The 25,882-nt window shown below is 48.7% G+C and overlaps 1 protein-coding gene across 3 annotated transcripts in view; it reads right to left on the bottom strand.

Annotated features, from left to right (window-relative positions):
• Positions 1 to 25,882, bottom strand: part of Armc9 (armadillo repeat containing 9) — a 130,316-nt gene that overhangs the window by 19,486 nt on the left and 84,948 nt on the right. Inside the window, exons 20-22 of one of the 3 annotated variants that reach the window (XR_007349531.1) lie at positions 11,646 to 11,750; positions 11,237 to 11,336; positions 926 to 1,044 (exon numbers count right to left, since the gene is read on the bottom strand). Coding sequence is in view for 2 of the 3 variants with exons in the window: in XM_048808731.1 (XP_048664688.1) it covers positions 977 to 1,044; positions 11,237 to 11,336; positions 11,646 to 11,750 (273 nt within the window). In the remaining variant the exon portion in view is untranslated. Of the gene's footprint in view, positions 1 to 813; positions 1,045 to 11,236; positions 11,337 to 11,645; positions 11,751 to 25,882 lie in introns of those variants that run through there. The other 2 variants (XM_048808731.1, XM_015481536.2) reach the window with 2 other exon arrangements.

The raw sequence follows: 25,882 nt of genomic DNA, 5'->3' as shown, positions 1-25,882 counted from the left end.
AGAACTTGGCAAAAGCTGGTGCTGGGGACACCAGTGTCCCCAGTAGCTGTGGCAAAGAGCTCACCAGGGCAGGCATTTCCACATTTTATTTGTTGCTAAATCCCCAGTGGCTGATTGCTTATTATAAAATTACCATGGACTACCACTGGAAAGAGCAGAACTTCCCAGCCGTGGGGTAGCTGGGTGAAACGTGGCACAGTTACGATGGCCACTGTAAGGCCATGGACACAGGGGGTTTGCTGGCTCTCTGAACCCTCAGCCTCCTCCATGTGTTCCTCTGCAGTATTCTCTAGACAGGGAAAGAGGCTGCCCCCCACAGAAGGGGACTGTCTCCCCCAAAGCCACAGGGGAGGGGCCCCAGGCCTTCCAGGGAGGCCGCTGGCTCTGAGGAGGAGCACGACGTTTTATTTCTGTCCAGGGAGGCACTGTGGAAGTTCCTGCTCCACTGGTTTTTTTGCTGGGCTGGGGATGGAGCTCGGGCCTCACTCGTGCCTGGCACCTCTGCCACTGAGCTCTGCCCAGTCCATACCGATGCTTGAACAAGGTCATCTTAGATAGACCTGGAGTCCTCAACTGTGACAGAGGCCACAAAAACAACAACATTAGCCCGTCCACGTGGTCCCACATTCCTTCTGGCTCTGTCCTCTGAAATGACCCTGGCCAACACCCATCTTCGGAAGTGGCCCTGGAGATACTATAACCAGCCCCCCACTTCTCTTTCTGGAGGTAGAAACCTGGGTGTAGGGAGGAGGGGGGTCTCAACTTCTTTCTTTCCAAAATCCCTCACAAGATAAATGATAAAGAGATAAAGGATTTCCAGTATGAATGCTTTATTTTGCATTTTTAAATATACACATCTTATACGTCAGTTAATCAAAGTGAAGCTTAAGAAAATAAACTCCTGCCTCCTTTAGCCTGGACTTACACTGGGCACCCGATCCTGTGGCCACTGGGGGTGACAGGCCGGCGCAGGGGCTCATCCCCACTCCACTGCACGCTGGCCAGCCCCCTCCGCCGTGCCTTTCCGGTGTTGGTCATGATCTGGTGGAAGAAGAGGAAACATGGCTGGAGCGCTGACCTGAAGCAGAACTTACCACATGGAATCAGTCAATCTCCAGTAATCAGGTCACAGGTTACTCAGGTAAGCAGAAATTTTTTGGGAAAAGTCCTTTTAGGTTTACATACGATAGCACTCAGCAGAATAATGTTTTTAAAAAACCAAACATAGGAAGAGGAAGAAAACAGTTGACTACAGCAATTTATCACATCTCTGCAAAGTAATGGTCTTCGGAAAGTGAGAAGAAAGGCCAGATTTGACTTCACAAAAAATTAACATATCCATGTGTGTAGTATATTAAAAATGAGCCAGTCAATAGGCGAACGAGCAACCCAGAGAAATATTTGCAGCAAATTCAATAACCAAAAGGTTAACATCTTCATTATGTAAGGAACTCCTACAAATTGGTAAACACTAAACAACTGGGCAAAGAATTCACACAGCTGAGTCACAAAATAGGAAAATTACCAGTAAATCAAATAATGACCAACTTTAGGAATAATTAGAAACTACAGCTTGACCAAAAAGATACCACCCTTCAACTCTGTGTGTGAATGACAGATAGACCCAGCCACCGCCTGGAAATGTAGTTTGCAACACCAGACCACTGCAATTTTGTGACAGCTCTTTTGGAAAGCAATTGGCATTTGATGTCAAGAGTGATAAAAATGTTCCTATCTTTGGGTGTAGATTCTAGTGAAAGAGTTCAAAATATGAAAAATATTAAATAAACATAGTTTTTCATTATAAAATTATTGGAGTACAACTAGAATGATCTAATAAAAGGGCAATAATTAAGTAAAATATGGCATATTCATTTGACATATGGCCATTTACACTGATAAAGAACAGGTTATAAAGAAAAATGTTCACTTAAATATTAAATGAAAATCAGGTGATAACGATGTATATAAATAATACTATCAATTATGCTTAAAGTACACAAAAAGGTAGGAAGGAAACAAGTTGTAAAGTGACCAGAGCAGCTCTACAGGAGAGTGGGACAGGAACAGTTTTTCTTTTTCATGTTCTGAGTTTTGTGTAATAATGTTACAATTATGTTAATAATTAAGAAAAAATGTTTAAAGAAGAAATTACAGTAAAACTGATGAAGTCCAGATAAACTGTGGATTGAACCCATGTCAACTTCCTGGGTTGATCTTGTGCTATAAATGACATGAGACGCAACCACAGCGGGATACGGGGTGAGGGGTGGGCAGGACCTTTCTGGCTGCTTTCCTAATATCCAGTGATTCTAGTCCTATTTCTTTTTAAATTTTTTTTGGAACCAGGGATTGAACCCAGGTATGCTTAACCACTGAGCCTCATCCTCAGCCATTTTTTTATATTTTATTTAGAGACAAGGTGTTGCTGAGTTGCTTGGGGATCACCAAGTTGCTGAGGCTGACTTTGAACTTGTGATCCTCCTGCCTCAGCCTCCTGAGCTGCTGGGATTACAGGTAGGTGCCACCACACCAGGCACATCTATTACTGTTTAAAAAAAAAAAAAAATCACAAATAAACAAAAAAAGCCAGAAGGCCAAAAAGTGTTTTTAAAATTGGATTTATACCTTTGATGTCTTGAGTTTTGCTGAAAAGTTCTTTGGGCTTATCTAGCACTTAAGGCAGGGTGTTATGGTTTGGATGTGAGGTGTCCCCCAAAAGCTCAAGTGTGAGACAATGCAAGAAGGTCTGGGGAGAAATAATTAGATTAAGAGAGCCTTAACCCAACCAGTGAGTTAGTCCCCGATGGGATTAACTAGGTGGGGGCTGGGGGTGGACAGGGTGTGGCTGGAGGAGCGGGGTCACTGGGCTGCCTTGGGGGTATATATGTGGTGAGCTGAGCTTGGTCTCCCTCTGCTTCCTGGTCACCCTGTGAGCCGCTTCCCTCTGCCACATTCTCCCTCTGCCACACTCTCCCTCTGCCACTCTCCGCCATGAAGTCCTGCCTCACCTTGGGCCCTGAGGAATGGAGCCTGCTGTCTATGGACTGAGACCTCTGAAACCCTGAGCCCCCAAACAAACTTTTCCTCTGCGATTGTTCTGTTGGGTCTTTTCCTCACAGCAGTGAAAAGGCTGACCAGACAGAAAAGAGAAGAAGACAAGAGGGCGGGGCCTGGGGACCCTGGGTCTCCTCTGAGCTGGACGGCTGCCAGTAGGCAGGGTCGAGCTGCCCTGACTCTGGTGGAGGGCAAGGGAGTGGGAGGGGCAGAAGACAAGCAGAGAAGGCGGAGGCTGCCACTCTGGGGGACACGGGACACAACCAAGCTCCGCAGAAAGACGTCAAGTGCAGCTCCCTCCCATTGTACCTGGAGGTTTCCAGAAGCAGGGGTGTCCACCCAAACACCTGACTGACCATTGGCTCCTCGCGGGCTCCCCCCCCTCCGCCCCGCACCCAGGCATCTCTGTGCCTGCCCTCAGCTCGGCTCCTTAGGCCCAACTTCAAGGCTACCTTAGGCCACTTGCACCTCTTCTCTTTCCCTCTCCCTGCCCCAGTCAGTCCCCGCTTCCAGGGCCTGAGTGCAGGGAGGAGGGGAAACTGTGACAGGAGGGCTGGGGTCACTCAGATTTGCGAGTATTCAGCTGTCTGCAGACTGCCACCTCACCTCCTTAAACCTGCGGTGGGAAAGCCTGGAACAGTACCTCCGTCTGACCCGGCTACCCCACTCCTCGGTTTATACCCAAAGGACTTCGAATCAGCATACTATAGTGACATGTCCACATCAGTGTTTATATCAGCTCAATTCACAACAGCCAAACTATGGAGCCAACTAGGTGCCCTTCAACAGATGAGTGGATAAAGAAAACGGGGTACACATACATAATGGAATATTACTCAGCACAAAGAAGAGTGAAATTATGGCATTTGCAGGTAAACGGACGGAACTAGAGACTATCATGCTAAAGGAAATAAGCCAATCCCCCCCAAAAACCAAGGCCGAATGTTCTGATATGCAGATGCTGACTCATAATAGGCTGGGGGAGGGGTTCAAGGGATTGGACAAGGGGGAGTTGGGGGAAGGGAGGGGAGATGGGAATGGGAAAGAGAGTGGACTGAGTCAGACGTAACTTTCCTGTGTTCACATATGCACACAGGGCCAGTGTAACTCCACATCATGCACAACCACAAACACGGGAAGTTACACTCCCCGTATATGTATACACGTCATGTCAAAATACATTCTGCTGTCATGAATAACTAAAAAGAACAAACAGAGAAGCCTACAGAGGCCTGGGCCTGACTTTCCTCCCCAGTGGACGGGATGCCTGAGGACAGGCCCAGGCCTCTGGCAGTCATCCTAGCACCTTGTGCATGGGGCAATGCAGGCCAAGCCCCCTGTCCACCCTTGCTCCCTCAGTTGCAAAGGAGACTTTCTGGGCAGGAAGCAGCTCCTGTCGCAACTGTCTGATGAAAAGCTCTCCAGACTGAATTCCACAGAAACACATCTGGGTCTTGGAAGAGGGGACAGAGTCGTGGCATCCACACCCACCCATCTGGAGGAACAGGCGCCCACCTGGGCTACTGTGGAGAGATCATTTGAAAAAGGGTTCTGCTATAGCAAAAGGCAAATTATTTAACCATAATAGTGCAGTATGTGACTGAGATGAATGTAATTTGTTCGGTAGTAAAAGTTGGTGAACACATCCACTTAGATTAAAAAAAAATCGTATTTCCCATTTGTTAGTTTTGAATATTTGTGAATCACCTGAATTACGATGTCATAAAGCATGCATCTTTGTAATGCAGGTACTCTATTTCATCTATCTTTACACTCACAGAAAATAACCTGGAATAGGAGCGGATGCTGTTTGCTGTCTACTCAATATGCATTCTCTCCTTCCTGACCAAAGAACTCTAATTTTATTGGCACAGCAAGTGTTTACTTAAAAATCTTCATTTTTGCCAGGTGCAGTGGTGCATGCTTATAATCCCAGCTATTCAGGAGGCCAAGGCAGGAGGATTCCAAGTTACTGAGTCCAGCCTCGGTAACATGGTAAGGCCCTGTCTCAAAATAAAAAGTAAAAGGGTTGGGAACGTGGCTCAGTGTGGCCTATCCCCTGAGCTCCATCCTCAGAACCAGAAAAAAGAAAAAAGTTCACTTTCCCAGATGCCCTGCACCAGAGGCCACATGACGGTCTGAGCAGAAAGAACGAAGGGACAAGCACCCAGGAGGGCAGACTGGCTGCCTGGACATCTGGACTTCTTCCATCACAGGCTCCTGCCAGGGGCTTCCTCCGTCTTCTTATGACCCCAGGCAATGGGCATATGAGCAGAGGCCTCCTTTAAAATAAAGGAGCACAGAGACAGGAACACCATGGAGCTAACCGCAGCTCTGAGCCCAGCACGTGCCCTAGCAATGTCTTCACGCTGGCATGTGCTTTTAAGATTTCCAAGAGTGGAGTATTTTTTTAAGTGCAATCCTTAATTCTGTTGTGACCTCCCCACCTCTCCAGTACTATGGATGGAACCCAGGGATGCTCTACCACTGAGCTACATCCCCAGACCTTTTCATGTTTTTGAGACAGGGTCTTGCTAAGTTGCCCTGGGTAGCCTCGAACTTGCGATCCTCCTGCTCAGTCGCTCAGCTTCCCGAGTCACTGGGATCACAGGCTGCGTCCTCCTGCTTGGACTTCCTTTGTAACTTCCCCTCATGTCACTTGGTGCTGGATGGTCCAAAGGCAATTCCCCAGTTTGCTAAGCAGAACTTCAACTGAGGTTACATTCGATTTGGGTTCAGTGGGAAACACTTAGGATTCAGTCACTTCTGTGCCTAGACAAGCGAGCGCCTTCTGTCCTGGTGTAGGAACGGCACTGAGGGTTCTCTATGTTGCAGGCGCTTGCCTGAATAATCAATATGTAAAAAAACTTGAAAGGCCCCTACTCCACACTTAAAGGGTGGCAGAATATGCTACTCCAAAATATGCCACTTTGGTATGAGGACAATTGTGAGCAAAAGACACTTAAAAAACAGCAGGTCCAAGAAGGGCTCTGATCTTCTTCTTTTTTCCCTGAACCCCATAGATAAAAAACTCCCTTGTGAAGGACAACCTCCCTGGTCTGGGCCAAGAGAGACTCTTCCATGGGAAGTAACAGTGAAGAGACTTCTGCACAAACACACCATGTTAAATATTTATCTTTTCTCTCAGTTCAAGACAGTACAAACCTGTCATATATAGAGATGATCAAAGGGCATAAAACAAAATACAGGAAGATAAACTTATGAGGTGTGCCAAGCAGTCAGTTATTGGATTTTGTGACATTTGTGATGGGCCTCCCAAGCCCTTGTAGGCTGGAGGCTCACAGAGCCTAAGTCTGCCTTCTTACTGGCAGGCAGGGCGAAGGAAAGATAAAGAGCCTGGGGTCTGACAGCATCCTTTTTCCTTAATTTCTTTTAAATTTTGAGACAGGGTCTCACTAAGTTGCTTAGGCCTTGCTATTATTGAGGAGACTGGCCTTGAACTTGAGATCCTCCTGTGTCAGCCTCCCAAGCTGCTGGATTACAGGTGTGCACCACTATACCAGCCCCTTCCCTGAAATTCTTAGCTGGACTGATAAGGCAGGAATCCTCTTCAAGTTCAGCCTGCTTCTGACTTTTCAGCAGTAAGCATATATTTCTTTTATAGTTAGGAGAGAATAAAACAAGCAACAAAAAGGAAACTGTAACCGGTGTTCACTTGATGTTTTCAGTATACCCTTGTGGCTTTGATACTCACATGTTTTTTCTTTTTCCGAGTCTTCTTTTCCCTAAACTTCTCCTACCTGATCTCTCCTCCCTGATCTCATTTTCTCTGAATCACTTCTATAGAAGCCCGCTATTCCTGTGGATGGGCAGAATCACAGCCTTTGAAACAGGAATCCCCTGTATTTCTCCTTTGCTAGTAAAGCAATAAACCTCCTTTTTCCTTTTTCTAAAAACCATGTTGGGACAAGGACCAAGCTTTCAGCAACAAAAGGATTCAGAACATTTTGGGATTCAAGATTTTTTTCTGCTTGTTGGGCTGTGTTTTCGCATACAAGACTATGGGCATTTAGTGGATCCCAACTAATCCCGTAGCGGGCAGAGGGCCTATCTCAGCCCGCAGGGGGGCAGGCGGGAACACTGGATGGGCTCAGGGTGGGGACAAAACTGAAGAACAACTACGGAGGGGAGGGGCGTGGGAAGGAGCTGGGAGCCCTCTCTGCAGGCACCCCAAATCCTCCCAGTGTGGAAGAGACCCCGCCTCACTCCCAGGGAGCACCCAGACCTCCAAAGACAGAGTCCTCGGAGCCTGGACTCAGCTGCCTGGAGGCCCCACAGCCTAGTGCACGCGGCTCAAAGACCAAGGAAGGCTCAGCAACCCTCCAGCCTTGGTTTCCTTCCTATAGCAGGTTCCAGTAGATGTGCCAGGTCCATTTGCTGGGAGGAGGAGATGAAATGGAAGCGGGCGTGTGAAGCCCTGGGTCCAGGGCCCATGCCAAGTTCACGTAAGATGTTCCTGACTGCTTCAGGGCTGGGGTGTGGCTCAGTGGGACAGCACCCAAGTGGAGGTGCCGGGTTCGATCCCCAGCACACGAGACAAAACAAACGTAACTTTAAAACAAAGGCAAGGACTGGGATTCTATGACTGTGTCATAATATTTATGTCCCTTTAGGCCAGTGGTGAGGCTTTTTAAATCAGGGTATTCTTTGCAGGAAGAATTTAGTGACTATGTGGTACAGTATAGTATAAAAAAATACATGGACACTCTGGCAAGAGAAACAGGAGTGAACTTTCTGTCTCGAACAACTCGTGTTCACAAGTCTGCTTGTCACTTCTCCAGAGTTCTGGGTACACAGCACAGTGGCTGTGGCCACTGCCCCTGCCACAAGAACAGTGACTTGTTCTCCTGTGTCAAGTGTTGGAGGTGGGTGACTTGAGTTGGAGCTACAGCAGCAGCAGTAACCCCTGAACTCAGGGGTGTGCCTGTGGGTCCCAGAATCCTGGGACACCTCTTCTCATCCCGAGCCCCTGGGGGCCATCTTGACTGCACCATACCCTTATCTCCAGAGACTGGTTGGTTTTAAAATCACTGATGTGCAAATAATTCCTGGAATTGTGATGAGGAGCTCTGGGTGGCGCCTAGACTATTTTTAACCCATACTCTAGTCTGGGACCAGCTGTGGCTCTGCAGGGCACAGGACAACACCTGCCATCTACCCTCAGCAAGAGCAGCTTTATCTGTTTTGTGTCTTTCCTGAATATAACACTGTGTCTCCAGCATCCTGCCACGTTGGGCAAATGGTTCATGTTGGAGAAAACCTTTTAAAAATAATTTTCTGACAGGATGTTTCAAAAAGCCGGCATCTTCAGGCTCACTCTGAAAACTCTGCAAAGTACCTGGCATCTGAGAACAAGGGGCCCGAGCCATGAATTTCGGGCACACACTCCCCAGGAAATGTCATCTGTCTAAGCTTCCTTCATGTGACACATGCAGCTATAAGAGGAGACTCTAAGTCCTTTCGTGCACCTCCAGAGCAAAGGGCAAGGTGAGACTTCCCCCTCTTTTGAAAGACCTAAGCCAGCACATATAGGTTTCAGCTGGCAACTTCAGATCCCAGGACTGCCCCGGGGACCCACCCGGGCAGCCTAGGATGAGTGACAGGCAGGGGAGACGGGGAGGCGTGCCTGACCTCAGCCGTCACTGCTCTACACCAGTTTTCTAACAAAATATAAAAATATTCTCTCGATGAGATCCTAGGGTGGCCTGGTGTGGTGGGCTGGACAGTGGCCTCCAAAGGCCATACCCACGTCCTAGCCCCTGGAACCTGTGGACATGACCTTGTTTGGAATAAGTCTTGGCAGAGGAATGGAGCTAAAGATCCTTGAGCTGGGAGGTCATCCTGGATTAGCCAGGTGGGCCCGGGGTCCAGAGAGAAGTACCTCCACAAGAAACGGAAGAGAAGGCCGGTGAAGACAGGGGCAGCCATCAGGATTGCCGGGAGCCCCCAGGAGCTGAGGAGGCAGGAAGGCGCTCCCGTAGAGCCTCAGGGGAGCCCAGCCTGCCAGGCCTTGGCTTTGGACTGCGCCCACTAACACTGTGAGGGAACAGATTCCCGCTGTTTGAGGCCACCCAGCTCCTGGTGTTTTGTCACTGAGCATGGAACACGAAGGTGCCTACATAGTGAGTTCTTTCTGTGCTTCGTCCTTACTGCTCACATCTCCAGCCAGGGCGGTAAGCAAGCCTGCGTTGAACCTCCTTTGTGTGATTCAAAACATTCCCTTCTGGTAAAAGGAAATCACACTGACCCTGAGGAGATTTCAACTGTGTGTGGTGCACGCCCGTCATCCCAGGGACTCAGCAAGCTGGTGTAGGAGGATCACATGTTTGCGGCCAGCACTGGCAACTTAATGAGACACTGTCTCAATAAATAAATAAATAAACAAAGGAATAAATAAATAGGCTGGGGTTGTAGCTCAGGAGTAGAGTTTGCCTAGCACATGTAAGATCCTGGGATCGATCCCCAGCACTACAGGAAAATTAAAAAAAAAAAAAAAAAAAAAGTCTCAGAACTACATGTGATGGTGAATGACACCATCTCCACATGCCAGTCATTTGGGGTTACTGATTAACGCTCTAGTTGTGTCTCACCAGTTGGCCTGGCAAAATTGGTAGTTGCGGCTTATCCTGCCTCATTTATATGTTGAGTTTGTTGAAATCGCCACCATATCCACATGAGGTCCTGTCCGTGGCATTTCATTGAGTGGAGGTGCTAAAATTGTTTACCAAGGGCTGTATTCAGGCTTATGTCTGACAAGGCCACAGTGATCCTTGCCGGCATTGACATGCTTGTGTCACTGTGTGGTGACTTTGGGGTAAGGGGTGTAGGTACATGGTCTCCCCAACGATCACCACCCATTCTCCAAAGGAGACACACCAATTTGCCTCCTGTTTTCCTCATAACAGGAGGTCCTCCAGATGCTTAAAAGAATGTGTGTCCTCTCAAACAGCCCAGACTCTCTGAAAAAACAGCTTTTTTGGTAAACACAGGTACTCACGGCTCAGACTCCCATCAGGAACCTGGAGCCCTAGGCTGCCCCCTTTTGACTCTTCCTGAGCACCTCCCCACCTGAGCACCTCGTGCAAACGGCTTCGTGGGCTCCTGTGGCCCCGAGACATTCTAAGGACAATGGCAGCCACCATACAACTGTGACTGGGGTAGTGGTGGCTGGCCTGTCCCTCTCCCTCCCTTCACTCTTGCCCCCATAGTCTACTCTCCAGAAGGCAGCCAGAGTGCAAGTTCGAGTGGACAGTCCAAATAGTCCAGTGGGTTCCCAGCTCATGCAGAGTAAGATCCACAACCCCTGTCATGGCCCCCACAGCCCTGCAACCTGTCCGTCAGCTGTCCCTCCAACCTCAGGTTCCACAGCACATGCTGCACTCTAGCTGGAGCCCTGGACACTCCTAGGTGATGATGGGGGGATGAGGGCAGGTGACTAGGGACACCAGTGCCTGGGGTGAGGGGATGAGGGGACTGGGCTGGTGATGGCAGCGGGAATGGACAGGTACATTCTGCTTCCATGTTCCTGCAAAGGCTCAGGCCTCCTGCACAGGCCATCTCCCCTCTTCCCGAATCTGGCTTTGCCAGTCTACTGTGGAGGGACCGGCACCAGCCTTCTTCTCCAGAACCAACTGCCCAACTGGAGAAGGTTTTAATTTTAAGGTCCACGTAACTGACCCTATCAACCACCAGCTTCCAAGTACCAGGAAGACCCCCCCTTAACGATAATGGCCCTTATCCTTATGTGTCAGCTGGTCCACACAGGGCTTTGGTCTGGATTGGTCTGAATCTCTGGCAACTGCGCATCCTGTCTGCTCTCTGATCAAGGCTTTCTGAGACACCTTGAGCCCAAGACTCCACCAGCTCCTGGGTGAAGGCAGCTCCCTCCTGACTCAGGTCCACCCTCCTGTTCTTACTTCCTCATTTACTTATTTATTTATATTTGGTCCTGGGGATGGCACCCGGGGCCTCATGCACACCACATCTGTGTGCTACCAGTGGGCGACGCCCAGCCTGCGCCCTGCCTATCTAGGTGGCAGGCTGTAGGCCAGGGTCTCCTGGCGCTGGTTAGCATCAGAGTTGGAGCTCTCAGAGGCCAGCTTCCGGCCCTGGGACAGACAGTGAGACCAACGGCTTCTCAGATGGTGGGCTCCAGCTGAAGCACTGCTCTCTTGGGTTTCTGTGGCACTGCATTCTGTGGGCTCTCTGCAGGCCCCTCTATTTGATTTCTGTCCTTCATGGGGGGTCCTTCTTCTTTCCTGCGTGTTTGACAAGCTGGGGAGCCCTGTCCTCGCCCACTCCCTCCCTCCCACCTTCCACAAACTTCCGTGGGTGTCAGTCACCACTGCTGTGCCCATGTCCTCCGAACTGACTAGTAAGAGGTGACAAAAAAGCTGGCTGGTGGTGACTGCCCCACAGCTGGGCCCACCTTCAGATGCCCCCCAGGGCTCCCGGCTCACACCTGGCAGCTACATCCCCTCTAGCCCCCTCGGCACGGTTTGAAACGCCCACCCAATCCTGTAACCACCCTTCCTGTTCCAGGTTCATGCCCGGCAGGTGGCACTTACTCCCAGGTACTCCGTCGTCAGAAGCTTCTCTCCTGAGAGTTCTCCCAGCTGGGGTTGGATCAGTTCGTCTTTGTCCAGATCAGCTTCCATGGTGTCATGGTCCTCCTGCGTCAAAGAGACGGGGTGAGTGTTGTGGACACCCTGCCTCTGGCCCCAGAGGGAGGCTCCCCAGAGCATTAGCCCAACATGGCAACTCGTGGGTCCCGTTCACGGGCCTCAGGCCCATCTGCCCTCTATGTGGAGATGGGTGGGGAGGCCAGAGAGCCCCTGGGATCCGGCGGGGCGAGCACTTCCCAGGGGTAGTGTGAAGAGGCCCAACATGGCACTGCAGCCTCTCTCAGCCACAGTCCTCGGGTTCCTCTCTGCGGCCAAGGCCCCAGGGCAGTGGCCAAACCAGTCAATCTACAACCAGTGTCAAGCACTTTCACATGCACAGGCCTCGAGGGGGCTACAGACGTATGGGACAGCTTTGTTCTCCTCAAGTCAGTCACGGTCACCAAGAAGACAATACGCGGGGCTCAGGCAAAGAATGTCATCCTGTAGAAAACGTCTCCATAAGATGAACACGTTGTGTCAGCACTGTGGCTCCAGGCCTGCCACCTTCAGATCTCGCCCTGCGGCAGATTCAGAGGACTGCCCAGCACAAGAGGCCAAGGCTGGAAGGTGAAAGGCCACTGGTAGAGTGAGATGTCTAAAAATCGCACAGCCCAGATTCAGACATGGCCTCTGAGGAAGGACACTGCCTCCACCCAGGAGGGCAGCTGCGAGGCACCAGCGGCTGAGGATGGCCACTCACGGAGGAGGAGAGAAGCGAGGAGGAGAGGGAAGGAGAAGAGCCGTTTAGCTTCAAGGAAGATGCAGTGGACCTGTGTCCCTCCTCCTCCCGCCAAGTCAACTAAAACACTGGCCACTACACTTAAACAGAAGACCCTGAAACATGGAGAAGGAGGCAGACCAGCGAGGGACTTTGGGACCCCAGGAGTGACAGATGAGGGCTTGGTTTTCTTCTTGCCTCATCCACGTCAGACTTGGAGCTGAAGAAGCCAGCAATCAGGAATGCCAAGGAAGACAAACGTCCCCTACAGCCTGCTCCCTCTAGCCCAGAGACCAGGAAAACGGGAATCGGACATGAAAAAAACACCATAGAAAGTAACCAACACTGTAGTCCCACCCCCGACAGAGCCTGCAAGGGCCTGGGGATCCTCATCTTCCGCCCTCACTGTGGTAAGGCACCCCACACCTTGTGGGGGGGGGCACCAGAGAAGCCGAGCAGGGAGATTCCGTCCCTGCTGGGCAGTAATGAAGCCCTCATGCCCAGTGTGGGCCCCTTCCTGTACCTGACAGTAAGTGGTTTCTTTCCATCTTCCTGCTGGGAGAAAAGGCCATGTTGGGGACCAAGTGGGGACCCAGAACTCCTGCCCCCATTCTAAAGTAATGAGGGAACCCCATCTTCCAATATGGAACCTGGAATTCTACCCACACCTTTCATTAAGGAAGGAGTCTGTGCGTTAGTGACAAGGTAGCGTCAGAAGAAACCAGCTAAAACAGAAGTTCAGATAAGATCCAGCACCTTACAATACCCCAAATGTCCAGGTTCAAACTTAAGACAAATCCCTCATCACATCAAGAACCAGGGAGATTGCTAATCAAACGGAGAGAGAATCCCTAGATGCCAATGTTAGGTGACAGAGATATCAGAACTATCTGACATAAATGTTCACGCAGCTATCATAAAAAATGCTTCCATGAATAATCACAAATGCTCTTGAAACATAAGGCTCAAGAATTCAGAAAAAGAAGAGAGAAATAAAACCAAAGCAAGCAAATGGAAGAACATAATAAAGGGCAGAAGGAAGAGAAGAAAAGCAGAAAAGCAACAGAGAACATGGATGAAAAAAAAGAGCTGGTACTTTTATTTAGGATTAATGAAATTGACAAGACTGCCAAAGAAAAAGTCAAGACTCAAATTACCAGTGTCAGGAAAGAAACAGGGGCTGTCAATACAGACCTGCAGGTATCAAAGGGATCATCAGGAATTCCCACAAACAACTCTACACACAAAGTTTGAGGACTTTGAGCAAAAACACAGACTCTTCACCAGGTCTCTCAACATGGAGTCAATAATGTGCACGGTGCTAGGAACATTAAGGAAACTGGACTCATAACTTGAAAATACTTGTAAAAGAAATCTCCAGGCCTGTGTGGATTCACTTGAGAATTTTATCAAACTTTTAAAGTAATACCAAGTCAAATAACCAAAGGAAGAGACGTTTCTCACTTCATTTTATGCAGCTAGTATTACCCCGGTACCAAAATCAGAGAGAGGTAATACCAAAAAAGAAAAGCACAAACACCCCTCATGAATATAGCATAGAAGTCCTTGACAAATAAGGCAATATATTCATAGATTTCTATCCCATGACCAGGTACAGTTTGCTCCAATGATGCAAGAGTGGTCCATATGTAAAACTTCATCCCTGTAACCCACAATATTAACAGACTTATACAGGAAAAACAAATCACATGATCAGCTAGACACAGTGGCGCATGCCTGTAATCCCAACAGCTCTGGAGGCTGAGGCAGGAGGATTGCAAGTTTGAGGCCAGCCTGGGTTACGTAGCAAGACCCTATCTCAAAATGGACAATCAAAAGGGTTGGGGGTGGGGCTCAGTGGTAGAAAGCCCTTGGGTTCAATCCTCAGTGAAGGAGGAGGAGAAGAAGGAAGGGGTGGAGGGAGAGGAGGAGGAGAAGCAGCACATGATCATATTAATGGGTGATCAGAGTATTTGACAAAACTCAACAGCCACCAGACAGAAACCCAGCAAATCAGACAAGTGGGGAACTTGATTAAGAACATTTACAAAAGCCCTACAGCAAAATGGTACTTAGCAAGGAGAGACTGGATGCTTTCCATCTAAGACCGGGAACAAGGCAGGATCTCTACTCTCACAGCTCTTAGTCAACATGGTGCTTGCAGTTCCAGCCAGACTAATGAGGTTGAAAAGGAACAAAAGGCACAGATCAGAAAGCAAAAACAGAACTGACCCTATCTGCAGATGACATAATTGCCTATGCAGAAAATCCTACAGAATCTTTAAAATATGTCTGTTGTGCATATGTGTATATATAAAATATTATTTTCTCCTAGAACTTATGATTGAGTTCAGCAAGGTCACAGAATACAAGGTAGACATATAGAACACAATTTCCTTCTTACTTTTTCTTTTCTTACAGTGCTGAAGATCGAACTTAACATCTCAGCATGCTAGGCCAGTGTTCTACCACTGAGCTACATCCACAGCTCCAATTTCTATATGTAACTAATAAACAGGTAGACACTGAAATTAAAAACACCACTTACAACTACACAAAAATAAAGGATTATCTAGGTATAAATCTGACAAATCACTACAGGAGGTATACGCTGAGAACTACAAGACTAATGAAATAACTGAATATCTAAGTAAACGGAGATACACACTTTGTTCATGAATCATGAGACTTGACATGGTTAAGATGCTAATTCTCCCCAGATTGATATACAGGTTCAGCTCAATTTCTATCAAAATCATATGAAGACTTTTTTTGTAGCCATATACAAGATTATTCTAAAATTTATACGGAAAGGGCAAAGGAGCTCGAATCAGCTAAGACAATTTTGGAAAACAAGAACAATATATAAGAAATCATACTATATAATTCCAAGATTTACTATATAGCCACAGTAATTCAGATTTTGTGCTATCGGCAGAGAGATAGAAAAATAGATCAACGGGAGAAAGAACTCTGAAACAGACCTACACAAATATTCCCAGTAGATTTTTTTTTTGAGTTGGAGTCTCGCTGTGTTGCTCACACTGGTCTTGAACTTCTGGATTTACATGATCCTCCTGCCTCAGCCTCTTGAGCAGCTGGGACCACTCTGCCCAGCTTCTTCCCCATTGTTTTTTGACAAAGGTACAAAGTAATTATGACGAAAATAGTTGTTATACTGGCCGACAGAACAGGACACATGTCGATGGGGGAAGTGTGTGGTACTCCTCCTGACTCCCTGCCAAGTCTTGCTTCAACACTAAGTTGTCCTCTGTGGGTTAAGTTATGAAAAGCAGCACACAGCAGCCCAGACTGGGGTCTGAGCTGAGGCTGAAGGGAGCCACTGGCCCTGGGAGTGAGCAAGGGGAGAGGGCTCCTGGGGGAATATGGCAGCCAACTGCTGCCCCAGGGTGGAGCCCAGGCTGCCCATCATCTTCCTGTGACACTGTTCCCTGAGCAATGCTAACCAACCTTTCTCTGATTCCTGGCACACTCAACAAGTAGAATTTGGTTCCTCTAAACATTCTAATTTTCAAGAAAGCACGATTCTGCAAACATGAGCACCTGTGCTCATTTAATACTAATTTCTGATCATTGTGGATGCAATGGTCTTTGGTGAATGTGATTTACCCGGTTCAGTTCCCAAGGGGTATGAAGTTCACACACCTGGGCCCAGGACTGGGCTGGGAGCTGAGCCCTGGAATGCCAGGCTGTCTGGTTAGGGCTGCTGTAGGGGGGCAGCCCCAGTCTTTAGGCTGTGGGTACCATACCTGCCATCATAGACATGGCCACCTCAGGACATGCTACCTTAAGAAAAGGAGATATGACTTATTCTAGGTGGCCCCCAAGGCAGGCCAGAAGCAGCAGACGGAGACAGGTTCTAGATCCACCCAGACCCTGTCATGGCCATCGGCACTGGCACTGCCTCAGTCATGAAACAGCCTGCAGAGGGACATCACAGTCACCAAACACCAGGGCACCCCGCCTGGCAGCTGGCACACTCGCCTATTAAACCATTAAGGAAGGCGCCCCCATCCTTACCCTTCCCGGTGACTCGGTGTGGATTCCTTTGATCAATGCTGCTTTCCTTAGGAGGAAACCACAGCCTGGAGAACAACAAGCCCACTGCAATGGTCCAGCCTCAAGGCTGAGCCTGGCCTTCAAGCTCGGCAGCCCCTTTTTGCCCAGGTCTTTCTGACCTGGCCCCTTGGGGCCCTGCAGGAGAAGCCTGTTTCTGAGGAGACACAGGCAGGCCTGCCCAGGTCTTCTGAGGACCCAGGGTCCGCGGTGTCTGGTTGCAACTGAGCTCAACAGGGCACATGGAGTGGGAGGGAGATTGTGGCCACGGTCTAGAGTCCACAGCTCATCCTCTCTTCCCTGCTCTTGTCTAATCATAAATGGAGAATCCACTCTTAATTCTACCCAGAACACAGGTTCACGGTCACTGCTGTGATCTAAGCTCTAGTCTGAACCCATTCTTCCTAGCAAGAACAGTTGCCAAGTGCTAGTGGACTCGGCATCCTAAGATTTCCCTGAGTTCCTTAAAGGTAACGCTATCTAGGAGACCCTACCCCGAGGTCAACTCTGGGAGGTTTGTGTAAGAATTATGTTGCTTCTTGGCTTGGAGTTGAGTTTACCAAAATAGCAACCTCTTAGAGATCAAATAGCATGTATACATTCTACGATGATTTCAGGAAAATGACTGCTCCTTGGGAACCAAGCAGCGGGCTCTGCGGTCTGAGTGGCAGGGATCTGGGCACAGAATAGAGTTTCATTTCTCCTCCAGGGAACTAAGCCTTGGAGGCCCTGACTGGAAATGGGCATGTGAATCACAGTTTCACGGAGGTATTAGTGACACACCACTTCCCTGCCAGGAGAGAATGGGAAACATTAGGAAACCAAACAAATGTCCACATTCCATTTCAAAGAGAAAGAAACAGTAAATGGCTAACAAAGGCTGACCTCGGCCAATACCAGCAGCAGAATTTCTTTACCTTGGACCATGAGTACGTATGTGAGACCCGTCCACTTGCAAATCAATCTACGCATTTGTGCCGCCACATCTTCCCACAGGTTGAGGCTTGACCTGTTAACTTCTTCTAATACAAGTTACTATGAGACTCACTGAAATATTTATTCAATTTTATTTTTTAAATTAAAAAGACTGAAGCTACTTTTCATTTAAAGTGCTTTGTAATTAAATTCACGGATCATTGATAAACTCTCACTAACCTCCCAAAACACAGGGCCGTTTCTGCTTTGGTTTCTAACATATGTAACACATTCATAAAGGCTACCTGGAATTTCAGCTTAATGATGTTGGGAGGGGGCAGAGAAAGAACCAGGGTCTCCGGCTGACCTACTGGCAATGTGGAGAAGTGGCTTCCCCTGACTCAGTTTCTCTCCTACAACATGCAAGGCAATTACTATTGGTGTTTTCAAGAGTAGAACGTTACTATGGGATGCATAAATGTAAGAAAACTGATATGGAAATCATTACTGAATGGATAGTTCTTAATTAAAAAACTTTTGTTCTGAGGTTTAATTCAGGAAAATATGATTCTTGACAGTGCCCTGGTTTCTCTAATAAGGGGGCTGCCTGCTGCCTCCTTTAAAACCGTCACGACCGACTTGAGGAGACTGAGGAAATCTCTCCTGTTCTTGCTTTTGAAAAGCCACGACACCGTAGATGCACACCAGGCACTGCTGTGGCTTCTGAGAAACACTAGTGTCTGTGAACAGGAAACAGGCATCCTCGGGGCTCAGGCAAAAGATAAAGCGGTGGGCGAGGTGAGTGGGAGACACATGCCAAAGCCCACTGGTGGGTTCCCAGCAGCACTCGGAGACTCTGCAGGCAGGGACGGGGGGTGGGGGGGGGCAGAGGAGTCTGGAATGGGCACAGAGAATCTGTCACAAAAGATGCTTGCTCAGAGCGGGCACTGGCTCCACTGAGTGGTACCAAGTAGGCTGGAACAGTGGAGGCCGCACAAGAACGTCAGACAAGAACTTCCGAAACTGGCAAAACCAGTGGCGACAGCCGGGAGGTACTCAGGGCTATTGAGGGCTCGGGCGTCCTGGCAGGGAGGGGGCAGCTGCTTTCCGACAGTTCTCCCCCAGCCTAAGCAGGCAGAATCTGCCAGCCCCGCTCACGTGCAAGGGAGGCCCCGGTGCCCCATGCACCATGCCGATTGGCCACCATGTGCACTATCCGACCTCCTGGCTCAGGAATGCCAAAGAGAAGGACGTAGATTTTAAACACCCACTTTGTGAAGCAAGGGCCAGATGAATAAGGAAATACTTCAGAAAGAAATGCCTAATTAGGGTGGGTCTCAAATACCATTGTTGGAGGAATTTTACTAAAATTACTGGCCTTTATAGTCAAGCAGAATGCATCAGATTACTAGGTAGAGCTCAGGGATAACTGATTACTTCAAGAATTAAGACTGCCTCAAAAAAAAAAAAAAGGCCCTTGAGCTGAGATGAATTTAGATGTTCTCATACGAAGCTTCCCCATAGCGGCTCAGTGACCTCATGACACTACAAGATTCTTAACTGGAGGCTTTAGATACACAATACTCTAGAAAAACCAGATTCTAAGCAACTGGCCTGAAAACAAAACTAAGGTTGACCACTAAATGCATTTGAAAACTCAGATTCTCGCAGATAAATGCAGAGAGCAGAATGTATTCAAGTGGTTTCACATATGACAAGTGAAAGTGCCCAGTGTGCTTGCCACTCTGCGAGCAGTTAAACCCCAGACAGCGTCTCAGGACACGGAATTGTAAATCTCTCTTTGTAAAAATACAGGAAAACCCTCCACCTGGGAGAGCAAGGGTGGACTGAGGTGGCCAGGCCCGGCAGTGGGATGGCAGACTTCCCGGGTGGATGGGCCCCGTCCACAGGGGCAGCATTTCTCCTGCACCCACCCTCAGGGCTAAGCACGCCAGCTCCGCATCCCCCAGGATCCTCCTGGTGCCCAGCAGCTCTGACGTCAACTTCCTTACTCACAGAAATGCATCCCAGGCTCCTGAGAGCTGGCCAACAACCAGAGCAATTCAATAAACGACCAGAGTCAACCCAGAGACCCTAACACCCTGACCTCCGGCTTCTTCAGGTCTGTTGATTTGGCTTCTTGATTTGCTTGCTTAAAAGTTTTTTTGAAGTCTAGGCAAAAACAGCAAGAAATAGAAAATGGCAAAGATGCCCTGGGAAAAGCAGTGCTTATCAACATATTTAACCCCAGAATCAGAGAAACCTGGAGGACCAAAGCGAAGGTGGGAGAAAGCATCGGGGAGGTCACAGAGAGGGGCCGCATTACAGCAGCTCTGTGGACACCATGCTCACACAGCCAAGAGCCTGAGGGGCACCTTCCAACCGAGTCCAGAGCTGCTCAGGGAACAAAAGCCCCCGAGACCAAGTCCGGGCGTCCCCTCCCTGACATGACGTGTGTGAGGGTGAGACCAAATCCCAGAACTGGAAACACCCCTCACACAGAGAAGGGATGGCCTCAATGTCAGCAAGAATGACATAAAGAAAAACCTTCAGTGAATCGTGTAACTTCTGAAATACGTTTAGATGGACCTCAAAGTTCCAGCCCCACACTCCACTCCACTTTAACCCGTGTAGGGGTTCAACCTCTCCTCCAGCTGCTTCCCACTCTCTGCTCCAAACCTCCCTCCCAGCAGACAGGAGTCTAGATCTGATCATGAGGACAATGTGACAAACAGCCCCCTGCACCCCGACTGTGCTGGTGTGTTCCACGGGGTCCTCATGATCACCCAGTGAGAAGGGGCTCAATATGCTCACTTCATGAAGGCCTCAAGAGTTAGCCCACATTCCCAGAGCCACACAGGTGATAAGTGGGGGCAGCATTAAAGCCCGCAGATGGGACCACTGCTCCCTTCCTTGGTATCTGACTCGAGCCCACTGACTCAGCATTTAGCCAGCGTTAACCAGGCCTCTGACCTTTTCTAGGGTCTCAGGGCACAGAGAGCTTTCCACACTCCACCCATCTGTTCCCCTTTGCCCTGGACTTGGAACGAGGACACACTGTGCGGATCAAATGCGCACAGGACAACAATTAGACCCAAGATCCCAGTGACCTGCCACAATAAGTTGACTTGCCAAGATGTCCCTCAGGGATCAAAATAGCATCCTGGCCTTGGTTCAACGCTGCCCCACCACCTACTTTTCTGGATTAGACATCTCATAGCTTCAGAAGGACTAAGGAGTGGACATCACATGCAAAGAAAGGAGGGAAAGGAAATGATCACTTGTTTTGTCTGCTGTGGGTCACAGGTTAATCTGCTGATCTTGCGACATTTCAGTCATATTTACCTCTATTTTCACAGATGAAGAAACAAAGCTGTACTGTTCGTGAAAATACAAAAGTAGACATGGGTCTTACCATGTGGGACTTTGAGTACTACCAGGAGCAACTTGAGATTTTACTGGGTGATGAGGAGCGTGGAACTGTTTAAAAAGGGATCAAGGCAAAGTACAAAGGGGTTTAGCTCCTTTGAAGAGCAATTTGGCAGGATCTAGTGAAAATGAGACCCTCGTATTCATGAAACTAGCAACTCAAGGTCCAGGTGTGAGCCTTGTATTTGTGCAAGGAACACGGACAAAGATGCTCTCTGCTGCACTGTGAAAAGTGCAGAACAGGAAGGAGAAAGACACGCTGCTTATGCTTACAGTGGAACACCCCACGGTAGTTAAAAGGATGAGCTTGGGCGGTGTGGACCGGAACGAATACACTTCTATCACAGAAGGTGAACTTAGGGATGAAAAAGCAAGCCAGTAAATGATTCTTACACTACTAAGCCATCTATGTAAAGTTGAAAACCATAAAACAAGGGCTCCGTGGAAGAGCACCCACTTAGCACACACCAGGCCCCGGGTTCCATCCCCTGCACCGCAAAACAGACCAACACAAGAGACCATAAAACAAGAGTGCGTGTTGTTTATGGAAATACGAAGATATTATGAAAGCACAGAATCATCCAGGGAATTTATATATCAACTTCAGGATAGTGGCTAATTCGTCAGGAGGAGGGTGAAGAAGGATACAACCATAGCTGTCTGTTATTTATTTTCTGTACTTTCTGGAAAGTCTAAAATGTTTCCTAAGTTAAAAATTAATTGGTTGCATCCCAGAGTGGACCACTCCCTGCTTTAGAAAATGGTCTGCGGGCCATGTGCACCTCAATCTGGGAAGGGAAGACCAGAGGCCAGGAAATCGGAGATGGGAGGGACGATGAGGCTTAGGCCAGGATGTGGAGCAGAAAAGGAAATGAAAGGGAAGAGGCAAGTGATTTTCAGACGGATGAGTCACACGATTCGGTAACGGTCTAGAAGGTGATGACAGAATGAGGAGAGGGAAGAACCGCAGGCCTCCAGCAGTTCAAGGAACACGGGCCCCAGGTACAGCCGGGCTGTCCAGGATCTTCACAGTTAAAGCCCCTGGTTCACACCCACCTCCTGGACACCCATCTCAGGGTGAGACGCTGGGACGAGCGGGGCTCTAGTTCATGACAGTCAGTGCTCTGGCTGCTGAGAGAACACGAGCCTCGCGCCCAATGGTCAGGACGGGAACAAGGGCCCTGTGTCCATACTGGGTGATGTCTGCCTGAGACCAAAGCCTCCTCAGCCTAAAAGTTCCTGAGGGCCCAAAGGCTACCTGGTCCCAGTGCCTGGAGAGTAGGTTCAAGTCCCAGAAATAGCCAAGCCTGGTCAGTGATGTGCTGGACTCACGGGGCAGTTTTCACCACCGTAAATGGGTGCGGTGTGCTCTGATCACTTACAAATGCCCGTGGAGTGATCACATCACACCTGACACCTTCCAACAGCTTCCTCCTCTCTGAATAAAAGCTGAAGTCCTTCTCATACCCAGTGATCTGATGCCATCTCCTGCTCCCTCCCCACATCTTGAGCCTGGAATGCCCCAAAGCGCTCCCTTCTCAGGGCTTTGACGGCTGCTCTTCCCTGTCCACCAGGGGCTTTCTCCGCCCTTCCTGCTCCCCTGTCCTTCAGGGTGTCCTCTCCACCTCATACGCTGCATTCCCACTTGTTCATTTGCCGGAGGTCTGCTTCCTCCCCACAGCATGTCTGGTTTGCTTATGACTTCCATCTCCCCAGGACCTGACCAATCTTCTAGTATGAACCTGAGCGAGTCAGGGAATTCCCCCTATAGAAATCATGTGTACAATGTGACACACGAATTAAAATCAATCATTTCAGGTATTTCACCAGGAAATGACCAGTGGATGCCACAAGTTGAGAAGGGTTTGCTCACTGGGGCAGGCTACTCACACTGGGTAGGCATGGCGTGTTTCTGGCCATCTTTGTCTGGGGAGCTCCTGTCCGAGAAACCCCACGCTTTTCCTGGCTGCTACTGGAGACTTGGTAGAGGGCAGGGCAGAGGAGGGGGAAATGAAGGGGGACACCTGGAAGCAGAAGCGCTGCAGAAGGACTGAGATCTCAGCAATCTGCACACATCTCTGAGTGACTGCCAAACTGCAGGTACATGCAGACATGGCAGGGAGCCCAGGGAAAATGGAAAGTCTGGGAAACTTGTAAATTTCGTGTGTTTGTAAATGCAAACTCCAACCCACACACAGCTCAAGTGGCAGAAGGTGGAAACCTTACTGGCTTGACGTATCAGAATACAATCTTTGGCCCAATCTAATCGGCAGTGAAACTATGCAGGGGGACTCCAAAGATTGGGGGAAAGAAGCAGCAGAGATGCTAGCAGCTAGCTGCAAACCACAGAACAGATGGACGCTTCAGATTAAGAACATGCAAGTCAACTGCTAGCTAAAACCAACAAAACCAATGAGCCTTGGGAGAGTAAGATGATTCAGAACCACCACCACAAATTATCTATGTTTGTATTTATGGTCAATTTGTTTTTTACAATAGTACAATTTCACAGAAATCTAATGGGTCAAAACAAATGGTGTTGGGTAGCTACCTGTGTATCCACATGCAAAAAGACGCTCATTTATGTGTGTGTGTGTGTGTGTGCGCGCGCACGCCTGCCGCATGTGTGTAACCACAAAAAGCTTCTCTGTTTTGTACCCACAGGCTATCTGGAAATGGTTTGTTCCCAGATGAACTTCTCTCAGACTAACAGCCACAAACTCCTCCCATGTCGTAAGCACACCCTTTTGCAAGGTGGCTTTGCTACTCTTCCAGAGCATTAGTGATGTCTGGGCTCGCCTTGTAACTTTGACCAGTAGGATGTGGCAGAAGTGAGCCCTTGAGAGCCTTGTCCTCCAGTCTGAGGTTCTAACTTCACCCTCTTGAACCAAGACAGACCCAGCAAGGAGGACAGAGAAAGAGAGAGGCCACATGGAAGAAGACAGAGAAGCCAGCTGACACTACTGCCAAGCCACTGGTGAGGCCACCTTGAACCTTCCAGCCAGCCTTCCAGTCCATCCAACTGTGGTCACGTGAGTGAGTGCAGAGGACCTGTCCAGGCAACACACAGACTTGGAAGGAAAATTTGTTGTGTTTGAGGCCACTAAGATTTGGGATGTTTGGCATGATTTGTCATCAGTTGACAAAGGCTAACCAACACACACCCCCCAAATGAGGCAGGCTCCTGAGCACCTGCTCTGCATGATCCCATTCACACATCTCTCAAAAACAGGGCCAGAATGGGAGGTGGGTGGCAGGCACCTGAGCCACACAGGCGTGTGCCTTGTGAGTGCTCTCCCGGGCTTGGAGTATGTGGGCCAGCCTTGTTCCATTCCTCTGGGGGGACTCTGCAGAGAGGACCCATCAGAACTCCTGCAACATCCCATCTGGAGCATCTATCCCCACAGAGTCATCTAGGGAACACCTGGCACGTGCCAGTTGCTGATCTAGGTAATGGGCTCGTCTGGTGAACAAAACTGATACCAGCCCTGTCCTAGTGGCACTTACAGGTCCTACAGGACAACTGACGGCAGCCTGAACAGCCTAAAAGCAATGACTTGGCCATGAAAGATAATATCAAGATAAACACCAGAAAGTACTAGATGCCAGCTGCTAAGTGAGTCGCATAACTAGTTCCCTGCAGCTCCTCTGCCCACACAGCCACACACCTTCCATTTTGTTTCTGTTTTTCTCTATTTCAGGTGAACTTTCCCTTCATGATCTCACTCAGCCACCTGACTCTGCTGGGCAGCAGATCCCATCTTAACCGTCACACGCTGCGCCTGATGGCTGCTGTTCTGCAGGATCACAGATGCTGCTCACTGCTAACAGAAAGCCGTTTGGATTCCCATGTTTTATATAATGGACTAGGTACGTGGCACTTGGCATTAGGTACAGGAAATCTCTATTTGAGCAAACCAGATCCTGCACCTTTGCAACAAGCCCCAGCGATGTGAGCGAAGACCTGGGGAATAAGCTCAGGCACAGGTGTCTTGAATGCTGGAGGAGGGACGAGCAGGTCACACACTGTTTTCCTCTCTGTCATGTTCTCAGACTTAGGTACTAAGTGTTTCATCTTGGAATGCCAAGTGACAGCGATTTGATTAGACCAAACCATTTATTAAATAGTCATAAAATAGAACTGTGCATGATGTGCCCAAGTGTTTCTTAAAGAGTTAAAAATGAGAAATATACCTTTCTGCACAGAATATACCATCACCCCAAAAAACCTATGATAACAGGAAAAGGTCTCAAAATGCCTCACTATAATTTTTTAAAAATTAGATAAGAGAGGGAAAAAAGTTTATTGTAGAGCATTGTTTGACCTTTTCTGCACCTGTTTCCATGGAAACAGATGTTGGACAAATAGGGTTTATAAATGCCTAGGAATCATGAGGTGTCTATAAGCCCTCACCTTGTTTTGAGCCATCTGATGTCTATTTCCATAGAAACCAGAGTGGAAATGAGGGCAGCAGCCATGAGTCAGTCTGTTGGGCAGCTAGTTCATCCCAGGCATGGTCTGGGAACCCAGGAGCTGCATTACAGAAACAAACGAATTTAGAAGCTGAAAAGGTACCAGAAAAAAGCAAAAGCCTTAATTGGGAAACACTGGTTTCTTTACTGACTTGGTTGAATAATGGAAAAGCCTTGCAAGTATTATAGACATAAGACAGACGTTTCTCTGCGAATTAGGTAACAAGTGTGGTCTGCCCCATGCCAAGCAAGCTGGCACCACAGTGACCATCAGCAGAGCGATGGTCTATACTATAGAGTCACTATAGAGACTACTCAGCTGCTGGCTCTTTGGACAGATGCCCTGAAGCAGCTTCAGGTGGCCACCAGTCTCACAGATTATGAATGAAAGTGCCAGAAGGGAAAGGAGTCCGCACCCTCAGCAATGTACCTGCCTGTGAAATGCAGGGTCAGTGGGGGAGGCTGGTCAGGAATGTCTGATTCCGTGTTCTTCCTCCTCTGGTGCCTTCTGTATAAAATCCATTCCACC

Source organism: Marmota marmota, unplaced genomic scaffold, assembly GCF_001458135.2.
Source record: "Marmota marmota marmota unplaced genomic scaffold, marMar, whole genome shotgun sequence".
Lineage (NCBI taxonomy): Eukaryota > Metazoa > Chordata > Mammalia > Rodentia > Sciuridae > Marmota > Marmota marmota.
The sequence above is the reverse complement of the archived record's forward strand: the minus strand, read 5'-3'. Positions and strand labels throughout refer to the sequence as shown.